Here is an 11,828-nt window from a genome sequence, read left to right as displayed (position 1 = left end):
TCTACCCCTTGCGACGTGATTCGCGCATACCTATCGCGTTTAAGTTGAATTCATTATTGGGGGATTAATTTTTGGAATTATAATCGAAATAAATTTTGATATTATTAAAAATTGACATTTTATTCTTATAAATTGCGTTAGCATAAATTAGATTTTTTAGAACCGATATGTCCAAGATTTTTACATTAAATTAAAAGAAAATATTATTGTTCTAAATAATTTGGAATATTATTTTTTTTTTCATTTGCAATGTGCTATAAGTGAAGTTTTAAAAAGATTTAAAAAAAAACAGTTGCAAATTCTTTTTGTATATTATTAAATGTTATTTAATGCAAATAAATAATTATTTTATTTCTATTTATTAAGAAAAAAATATGTATGTATATTAAAAAAAAACATTGAAAATCATTGATAAAAATTAACATTTTAAAATAATAATATTATTCTTTTTATTCCTATCACATATTATAAAATTTAAAAAATGTTTTAAAACTTTTAGAATATTTTGAGATATTATACTTTTAGAATATTTTATATATAAAATTAATTTAGAAAAAAAAAATACAAGCAAAATAGAATCACTGATGATAGAACATCTGTCCCGTATATTGGATCTAAAACCATATATCTAACCCCATATACTCTGTCACGTGATCTTGGAACGTTTTATATTGCCACTCTTTATTTGCTGTGGGTTATATGCATGGGAACTTTTGAAAAAGCAGATACTCACGCGTTACTTAGCTTGATCATTACACATCACACCCACTTTTATGATAAATATTTGCGGCTATTTTTAATCGGGAACTCAGAAAACTTTCAACTGTACACTATCGATCTAAATTTATATTTGCTCCACACGAAACATTGCATCGAATAAATGTAAACATTTTTTAAAAAGATATATGCAACATTTAAAAAGAGAGAAACAACAATTAATTTTATTATTATATACTAAAATAAAATTTAATTCAAAAAAACAATTTTTCTACAGAAAAGGAATTTGCTGTTTATCAAACTTTTTAGCAAATTTTACACCCTAGCCTCTCGAAATATGAATTTAAAGAATAGCGAACACGAAAGTACAAATTTTCTATTCACGACAAAAGGTATTAATAATATCCGAATACGTGTACACTATAAATATACACGATGTATTAACAACTATGAAAAACTATACTATTTATTTATTTTCGAATATTTTTTATGAATTTGCAAACTTTTGTGACTGACAACCAGGTAGACCAAAGAAATATCTTGTTTGAACGAAACATAGCTCCACCTTTACGCATACAACCGTTAAGTAATCAAGGGAACGATGAAGAGGCTCGTCTTTGTACTTTCATCCAATTAGGATCTCGGAAAATCGGGCGTGTCCGATCGAAGTGTGAAATTCTGTTTGCCACATGGCACGCGCCCGCAGACAGATTGTTGGCGAGAAATTAGCAAAAACTCTTTGTTCCTTTATGGCGAAAACTTTATCTTCGATTATATCTGATTTCTCAGACGTTGTAATTATCTTTCCTATTAATTTGAACGAATGAAGAGTTTAATATAGAAGGCTTCCTTTATAGAAATTTGCTTAATCTTGGTTGTCTGCCTTAAAGCTAACCTCGTATTTTCATTTTAAAAAAAACTTTCATCGATCAATTCAACGTCTCGAAATATTTTTTTAATCAATAATAATAACAACTTTTTTTTAACAAATCTGTGACCAAACTATCGTTTCTTCCCTATTTTATTCCAAACACTTGTCCACGCCGTTATCTAAAAATATAAATTCAAAAATTATATGAAAATCAAGTCTCAAATATGGCGATCATCATACGCACGCTCATTAATTGTTTGACGATGATATATATATATATATACATATATATATACGATTCAGGAAGTTCAAAGTATATAACATTCTTCGGATTCGAAAAATCGCAGGGACCAACTGGCATTTCCACGGTAGCCTGGCAGAACGAGGCTGGATTACCGATTAACAATTAACTTAGACCCTCCTAGGAGTCTGACCCCTCTCCCGATCGTTTCTCTCTGGCCCCTTCACCGATTTCCGCTCGTCGGAAACGTCATGTGGCGCATTAATTGGATCGCCAACGAAATAAAAGAAGATTCATCGATATCGTTGCTTGCGAACCATCCCCCTCTTTTGGATAAATTTACACGTAACGTATCGTGTTATTCATTGCTCTCTCTCTCTCTCTCTCTCTCTTTGATTGAAATAGACAAACAATTTCAACATTTCTTCAAATTTTACAATACACCTTTGGAGGATTGATTCTAGAAGCCGAAGCAAAAAAAAAAAAAAAAAAAAAATTTGATCGATGAAATTTATTTATTATTAAGCTATATAAGCAGTTTAAATGAAATAAAATAATTTTTAATTGAGTTTCTTCTTCGCTTCATCCAACTTCAATTACTTATAAAACGTCGCGAATATATTGATTATGTATATTGTAAATATTCGTATTTCATTTTTAAATTCGAATCAAAAGATCCTCCAATCATCTTGATACAATTCTACTCTCTACACTTTAATCCTAATTATATTTCTTCCGTGAAGAACGGACAGACCAAGTGCTCAACCCCAAAGTTGTCCACATTGAAGTTGAAGTTTTTTAGCGTTGTTGCGGCTAAACGGCGGGACAATGTAAAAAGAAGAAGTACACACAGCCGGTTTCGTATGGGCGCATAGCGTGCGTTCCACGATTCCACGCGAAAAAGGAAGAGAATTCTCTTGTTGTGCTCGATGTGTCCGGATTTCATGGTACCGGGCAAGAAGACAGAGAAAGTCTTAACTCGCGACGTCGATGGCAACAACGTGGTGACAAATTAAAATGGGTGAGAGAGGCAGGTGGTGCTATCTCGGTGCTTCGTTTAAAGTTTAAAGTTATGTATGCCGTGGCCAGTTTTCGGTTCTTTCGTGTGCCGTAAGAAGAGGGCATTGCAATTCGTATCGTGCAAAACATACTTCCAGAAACGTTACTTTTTTTTATTAATGAACATTGCCCATGCAATAACCATATCGAGCGTCCTTTGCCGGTAATAATTTATCAATTGATACGGAATTGAGGAGCATCTTGATTGTTATTTGATGATTTTAATGGCCGCGATCATGTTGTGCGGCGAGGTGATTGATGGCGCATTTCTTTTGGAAAGAAAGTGAATAAAATGTTGACCGATAGAAAGTTTTGTTATTGATGAATATATTTTCATGCGAAATCAATCTAATGGAATGATTAACGTGTTTACGTGGAAATGGAATGGCGATAAATATAAAAATATTCAATAATGTTAAAAATATTCCTTACGAATTGTAATAATTCGATTAAAGTTCGCTTTGGTAATTATTCGAAACAATATTTAATGCGTGTGATCAAATTTAACAATGGAAATAAAAAAGTCAATTGAAATACGTATAAAAGAACACTTTAATTAATTCAATTTTTATATATGAATAATAGATTCTTTTGTATTGTCAATTTAATATAATCCGTTAGCCGAAATTTTACAAATAATCAGTCGAGTAACACAATAACGTATCATCTCCTCTATACGAGAGTAATAATTACGTATAACTAAAGGAACGATATGATATGATAAAAGGAAGAATTTTAAAAGAATTTTAAAATACCGTGTAAAAAGGAAAGAGTGGATTTTAAAGGGTAAAAAAACAAATGAATAAATAAGAAGATGAAGCAAGACGGGAAAAAAGTGAAGAAGAAGGGAAAAAGAGAAGAATAAAAAATAGAAAAAAGAAGAGAGAGAGAGAGAGAGAGAGAGAAAATATGGAATCAACGGTGCGTGACTCCCTTGGGAAGGGTCAAGTAACGGAAGTAGAGGCTCTCGACCCTCGAAAACCAGTGGGTCGCGGGGATGAGCACCAAATTAACCGGCAGTTCAATCCAACTGGCATCCCCCGATATAGGCATCATCGACATGGATCATCGTTCTGCACCGTCACCATATGCCGTGCAGGTGAAGACACACGGTACGTGCCAATATCGAAAAAAACGTAACTAGCAAACTACACGTTGCACCCTTTTCGATGAACGCCGCACACTTCAAAGTGGATGGAATGCGACAAATTTTGAAATTACGAGATTAGTAACGATTGAACAAGAGAAATTAATCGCTTTAGAAACGAATTCGTGAAAGAATTTAAATATGTCTAATTATTAATCATCAAACTATTAACAAAATATTAATAACTAGATAAATTTAAAAAAAAATTAAAATAAAATGATCATCAAAAGTTGTTAAAACTTGCCACCTTAATAAATTTTTAACGTTATGGCATTTATTATTGAGCTGAAATTCATTGGATTCTTCGTTAATGACATCGTGATAAAAATAAATCGTAACGTAACACGAAAGAGGCAAGGAAACATTAACAATAAAATTAGTACTCGACATGAAACGCGAAAGGAATCGACTCGATTCAAGTTTAACGTTATTGTCGCGTGATGATCCCGAAATGGATTTACACGGATATCGGGGGACAACCGATGCTCCGCCACCGTCGAAGCAAAAATTTTCCCCAGAGACGTTACTCCCCTTCATTTCTGTCATTAAATGCGCATTACCGCGATGCTTGCACCGCGATCCACTCGTCCACGTGACTTTTAATCGAATCGATCGATATCGCACGTTACACGCGCACGTCGTTCCTTAGAACGATATTCACTGGCGCAAGATCGTCTGTCTACTGATCGATAGAATGTTATTATACGTGAATGTTATTGAAACGAGTTATTACGTGTCGATAAATTCGTGGAACGATTTAATTTTAAAAACCAAAACAAAGACGAAAGTTGAAAGTAAAGTCGCTTTAGATTTTGTTTATATTCGATATCCGCGTAAATCCATCGAACATTTCAATTTCGACTCGCGTTAGATGAAGGAGCGAGAATTCATAGAGAACGAAACGAAGAGAAATTAATTTTTTTATAAAAAAAAAAAATAACGAGGATATTATTTTTATTAAAAAAAGTGTGTTAGATAATATCAAGTGAAAAATCAAATATATCGAGGTAATTAAAAGTTGTATTTTTCTTTCTTTATCTAAAATAATTGAGGTTTTTTTTTTTTACAATAATGACGCAACTATATCCGTACAGGTGCTCAGTATTATGGAGACACCGTACGTCAATGTCACTTTCGACCAATGCTTTTATAACTTTCAACAATATCTGACTTATATGCATTGAATTTGTAATAAATATTTATTAACCAGAATTCAATTATATATTGCTAAAAAAAAATAGATAAAAATATAAATAAATTACACATAAATTAACTATAAATAAGAAAATGTTTTATTGACGATAATATATGTGATCATAAAAAAATGTTATTAATTAATTTAAAAATTTTTTTTCCTTTTTATGTAAAGTATAAATTTCTTTATTTATATTTAGAATTATGTTAATTATGACAACATACGTAAATTTATAAAAAAAAAAAAAAACAGATCGAGACGTTTTTGAACAATTATAAATTAATATTATTATTTACAAATCACAAATATCGAAAGATTATTTTGCATAACAATAAGTTTAATAATAAAACAAACAAAACTCTAAAATCAAATTATAAATAGAAACAATAAAATTATATTAAAAAAGAAATCTTATAATTTATAATCTATCAATTTAGTAATATCATTTTATTATAAAAGAGAACGAACCATCTGTCCGCAAAATTTTATTCTAGCATAATTTTTCGATTAATTTAATAAAAAGAAATTAATTTAATTCGAAAAAAAAAGGATACTTCCGTTATAAAATATTCGTATAACTTATAAAAGCAAATGAGTGACTCGAGAAGTCGCGAAAATTTAAGAAAAAATGGCGGTATCGATTGGAAGGGTACGGGCGGCAAACGAACTTCTTTTTTTTTTCTTTTCTTCAAAAGTCTCTTTAAAAGTCGCGCGTGTGGGACCGCAAAACGGAAAAGTATACACGAAAGGAGACGAACGGTACAGGTGGCAATGGAAAACGGTCAGCTGCACGTTCCAAGACGCCGAGAACTGGCTCTTGTACAGGTATAAATCGGGTGTAGGCACAGTTGCGCGGGAATTGGACATGCTACCCGCATATCCTCGACTCGCCATGCAATCCCTGCTTCTATATATGTTTATATATATACATGTCGTTAACTTCGACCACAATTTCCTATCATTTATGCTTTCGATGATTAATGTTTCGATTGGCATTTATCTCGAAAACTTGAAAAAAAATTTTCCAAATTTTCTCGAAAATTTTTACTCATAAAACTTTTCTAATTTGATGTAATTACAAAATTACCATTATATAAATTTTTATCTAATCACATAAATAAATTTAAAAAAATTCCAAGAATTAATTAAAAATAATTATCCAAAGAGATTTACAAATAGCTACTTTACATATATCCAATTAAAAAATAATTAAAAAAAAATTATATGTAAATAATCGAAACAAATATTATCAGTAATAAATTAATCAATTCATAAAAATGTAAATCACTTCCATTACTCAAGATCCATCGTCTTGTGTTTAATTGTATTCTGAAAAGAAAGATTAATAGAAAGAGGCAGATAATCCGAAAAAGGAAAGATAAAACAGGTGCAACGTATAATCCGGCAGCTAGACTCGTTTTATCTTCACTGATTTATCGGCAACGAAAAAATTGTACCCTATACTTCACCTGTTGCCCCGACAGCTCATTTCATTCCCGCGGCACTGAGTCAAAAATCCTGATTGATAATATTAATATTTAATATAAAGGAATATGAATTCGATATCTTAATATTACATATATTATATATTTATAATAAGGTTTAAAGGTTTAAAGGAATTTGAATGATTCGAATTCAAATTATTTGAGTTGAATAATGTATCGTGTATATTACAAGTTATATTATATTATATTATATAGCGAACTTGAAGCAAAGTTAGATAAAGAATTTGAAATTTTATAATTTACGAAAACAAGTTTGTATTGTACCCTTTTATTTTTCTAAATTTTTAATATGAATATTCTATCATTTTAGGAATTAATAAAATATGATAAGAATATTGATTTTATTTTTTTGATATTGTCATTTATATAATGACAATTAAAATTCTTTCATTTTATAACAATCGATTACATAAAAATTATATGCTGAAAATAACTGTTATTATTTTATTTTTATCTTTGTTAATATTATAATATTATAATATTCATAGATATTTATGAATTTTTATAAAATACTTGTAGTAAAAAATTAATTTTTAAATTAATCTTTATTATGAACGTGAATTATGGAAATTGGAATATTAATCAATGAAAAAAAATTTATCATATAATCTATTTCTAATCTAATTAATAAAATAATCTTAAGTGCATCTACATTTATTTTATCTCACATAACATCAAGCTACGAAAACAATTTCTATATAATAAAAATAATCTCTCAATAACTTTATGATATATTTAAATAATTCATTTAAAAAATTGAAACTATAACTTTATTTGTAGATTTTATATGCATTATAAATTGTTCTATTTATTTTCATTTTATTATCGATATATTAATAATATTATCGATAAGTTATCGATATCTTATCGCTAATCATTAATAGCATCATCGTCACAGTTTAATCGTAAAATTTGATGTTAGTAGTATCATTCTTAGTAACAGAGCAGGAAACTAAATAAAATAAACGCTATATTAATATTCGTCTAAAATAAAATATAGATTGTTATAAAATTTAAAAAAAAATCTATTATTATTATTTATTAGTGATTTAATAAATTCTAGAAAATTCAAGAGATATTTTTTTTCAAATAAAAATAAAATTTAGAACAAAACACATCGATATTAAAAAAGTAATATTTTATAAATACATAAAAATTATTTTACAATACGAATAAAAATTATATATATATATATATTTAAAATTAATAAAAAGAATATTTAATTCTTTCTAGTATTGAATATTTTAAGAATTATTTTTTACGAATAATTAAACATGCCTAAAATTCGTGTGAAGAGAAGTGCCATATGGCGACATTTTTCCATAAATTACCAAGAAGATGGATCACACGCGATTGTCAAGTGCAACAAGTGCAATCTCACGGTGCCTTATTGTAAAAACACAACGAATCTGTGGTCACATATTCGTATACGTCACAAAAATATTCTAGAAAACGAACTACCTAGTCAACCAAATAAAAAAACAAACCAAAATCACGCGTCCACTTCGTGGAAATCATCCAGACAGAGATCGTCAACTTCTTCGAAAATTTGTGATATATCGGAAAAATATTTTGATTTGAGACGAGACAGAGAGATAACACGATCTTTGATACAAATCATAGCCGAAAACGTAATCCCGTTCTCCACGGTGTATGGAAAAGGATTCACAAATTTCATAAGAACGTTGAACGACAAATACAAAGTGCCAGATAAAGATACCTTGATTTTAGAATATCTTCCAGAATTGTACGAGCGTAAATGCGTAGAAATGAATGAAATTTTATCGAAAGCGACGAATATTCACCTTACCACAAGTTTATGCACAGATTCTAAACGCGGATTACCATTTATGATAACGATCGCGCATTTTTGCGCCAACGAAGTCCAGCATCATAAAGTTTTGCAGATCTCGTGCCTGAAACAAATGAATAAAACGACTATAAGCGAGAACTTGTTAAAAGTTGCTGACACTTGGAAGATCGCTTCGAAAATAAGAACTGTCGTTTACAATGGTAAAAGTGATATTGTGAACACGAATGAAACAGAATGGCGACAGATATATTGTTTCGGTCGCACGTTGAACTTGATCACACGAAACGCTATAAGAGATACTGAAATTATAAACGAGGTGGTGAATAAATGTCGAAATATTGTTCATTCTTTTAGATTCAATAGCACCGTTACGAAATTATTGAGGAAGCATCAACTTGGAGAAAATTCATCGAAAATTTCGAATTTGTTCAAAGATACTGATCGATGGACCACTGTGTATTTATTGTTGAACAATATAAACGAATTAAGATCTGTTCTATCAGAAGTTTTTCTCAAAGTGTCGCAGAAGGACGTACCATCCTTGACAGAGCATGAATGGAGGATAATTTCCGAGATGATAAGGGTTTTGAAACCATTGCACGAGGCTACGAGAGAATTATTGGTCGATTGTACCGTGACAATTTCAAAAATAATACCCATAGTTCATGGTGTGGAGGCTGCTTTGAAAAATACGGATAATTTGTCGCAAGATGTGATTTTGTTCCGTGACAATTTATTAACATTTTTCGGTAAACGATTTGAGAATATCGAAAAAAATCCTGTTTACGCCATTGCCACGTTTTTGGATCCTAGATACAAGGATATCGCGTTTCAATCGAAAGAATGTGTTAAATTGGCGAAACATTTGTTGATTCAGGAGTTAAATTATTGTTTCAATAATGAAAAGAATAATTCTGATTTACATATGGATAAAGTGGAGATAAAAGAGGAGAATAAAGAAACGAATATTTTGTGGGCAGTATTCGATAAGAGAGTTCAAGAGTTGCAGATTGAATTTGATAATTGTGAAATTTATTATTCATTGAAGTATGAATTGGAGAGGTATTCTAACAATTATTTAATTTATGTATTTTACTTTTTTTCTGTTCATTATTAAATTTTTGCAATTATTAAAAATAAAAATACAAGATTTTTGGTCAATTTAATTTTGAGTTTTAGAAATATATATATATATATATATTTATTTATTTATTTATTTATTTCTATTTTAATTATTATTTAATCATTTCATTATGATTAAATAATGGTATTATGGTTGAATTATTATATATATTGAATTATTTTATCGATAATTCTAATTGAAAAAGAAAATTAAAATAAAAAATTTTCTATCTGTTATTAAGAATAAGATATTGACATTTAACAATAACAGTACATTTATAATTCTTGTTTGTTTTTATAGATACGCAAATGTGAAAATAATTAATAGAAAAACCGATCCAATCATATGGTGGAATAACATGGGCCATTCAACGTTTCCAAGGCTTTCGAAACTTGCATTAGAATATTTATGCATACCTTCATTCTCTGCACCTAAAAATCTCTTGTTTTCAAAAATTCGTAAAATTTTATTTAATCGAGAAATGGAATTACCAACGAAATATATTAACATGTTGGCTATAATAAATTTAAATTAAGAAAAAGAAGTATATAATGTTATAAATATGTTATACTTCTTTCTATTTCAACTTCTTTACTTCTATTTCCATTATCGATATCTCAATTATATTATCGAAACATAAACGATAAGATTATATATTTCGATAAGTTATTGATATTGAAGTTATTTCTAATACAGATATCTATCAGAAAATGATTAATGACATCTTGAATAACATTTAATTTTTTCTTTATCGTTTATTTGTCATTACTACTGATCAAAAGTTTGGAATTAATGTATTGCATAAAATTCAATACTTAAAAGAAAAAAGAGAAAGACAGATTAGAATATTGTTAGAGCAGAAAATTTTTTTGTATTAAATCTAATAAAATAATTACAATTATTATTGATATTTATAGCAATAATTATGAATTAATAACAAAATTAATTAAAAATTCAATCTAATTATTAGAAAAATGATTACAAATTTTTTTAATAGTAGGATAACAATATCTAAATTATTTATAGTTAATAATTCACTAAATTATATGTGAATTTATTTATTAACAAATCAATATGCTAATTATTTCATATTTTTATTACAAATTATTAGAACATTACAAGTTTGTGATATCGAAAAAGAAATAAAATTATTGTCAGTTTTTAAAGTTATCCATATATTTTTATATTTAAAAACGTATATGTAGACCATCATTGCATCTTCTTGTTTAATGAATATTAAAATATAATGAATTAAAATTAAAAAAAATTTAATGATGTGATCTTGAAATGAATCTTTGATTTTTTAATATTATTTAAATTAAGGTTAACACGTAAATAAATGTAAAAAATAAATAAATGTTTATTATCAAGTTACAAGTGTTTAAAATAATATATATATTATCATAAATATTTAATATCTCTTCTTTAAATTATTAATAATTACAATTATTTATATATACTCGAATTTCTTTATCCATAGTAAATCAAGATTCCAAATTTTATATATTTTTTCGAGTTTGAAATAAGGAATTTCAATTAATTCGATAAGAACTAATAATCAACAAGAACATGTTTAATTCTATGGATCTCTATTATCTGATATCGCTAAATGTTCGAAAAAATATTAATAATCTTATTTCAAACTTGTTTAAATATAAATATGCAATTTGTATAACATACTTTATACATGTATAAAAGAAAAAAAGCTTCGTTCGTGAGTGTTTTAATCGACTATCGTGTATATATTGTATATATTGACATGTAAAAATGTCGTGTGTCGTCGTTTTCTTTCGTGATAATTAACACGATAGCTTATATAAATAATTTATATTTGTAAAATTCGTAATATATTGCTGTTCAAGTCTATCGTAACGTGGCCATAATTCGGATAACGCAAAAAACTTATTGCTTTCGAAAATGATGTTTACATTTTTGTCGATTCTTGTCGACCGAAAGTTAATACAGCCTTGTAATTCCAATCAAGTTTCTATATATGGCTATTTAAAAGACATTTTTGTTACGTTGTATATTAGACTTCACGAAGTGTGAACACTATATGGTTTTTATCGGTGCAGGATATTCCTTTCTTTCTTTTTTTTTTTTTTTTTTTTACTTTGTCTTTTAATCGTAAAATACAAACAAATTACCATAATCTGT

The 11,828-nt window shown here is 28.2% G+C and overlaps 1 protein-coding gene across 1 annotated transcript; it reads left to right on the top strand.

The window, feature by feature from the left end:
* Positions 1–7,904: 7,904 nt before the first annotated feature.
* Positions 7,905–10,206, top strand: LOC122715508 (E3 SUMO-protein ligase ZBED1). The gene is made up of 2 exons (XM_043937753.1): positions 7,905–9,610; positions 9,972–10,206. Exons 1-2 carry the CDS (start codon positions 8,010–8,012, stop codon positions 10,204–10,206), a joined length of 1,836 nt encoding a protein of 611 aa, XP_043793688.1. The 5' UTR covers positions 7,905–8,009.
* The last annotated feature ends 1,622 nt before the right edge of the window (positions 10,207–11,828 follow it).

Source organism: Apis laboriosa, unplaced genomic scaffold (genome assembly GCF_014066325.1).
Source record: "Apis laboriosa isolate Shangri-la unplaced genomic scaffold, ASM1406632v1 scaffold38_cov145, whole genome shotgun sequence".
NCBI lineage: Eukaryota > Metazoa > Arthropoda > Insecta > Hymenoptera > Apidae > Apis > Apis laboriosa.
This window is presented reverse-complemented; position numbering and strand designations above follow the sequence as displayed.

Bases quoted from the DNA above. Each gene is read 5' to 3' on its own strand.
- LOC122715508 (XM_043937753.1), top strand. From the start codon at position 8,010: ATGCCTAAAATTCGTGTGAAGAGAAGTGCCATATGGCGACATTTTTCC. The intron at 9,611-9,971 runs GTATTCTAACAA...TTGTTTTTATAG, and splicing joins TTGAAGTATGAATTGGAGAG to ATACGCAAATGTGAAAATAA.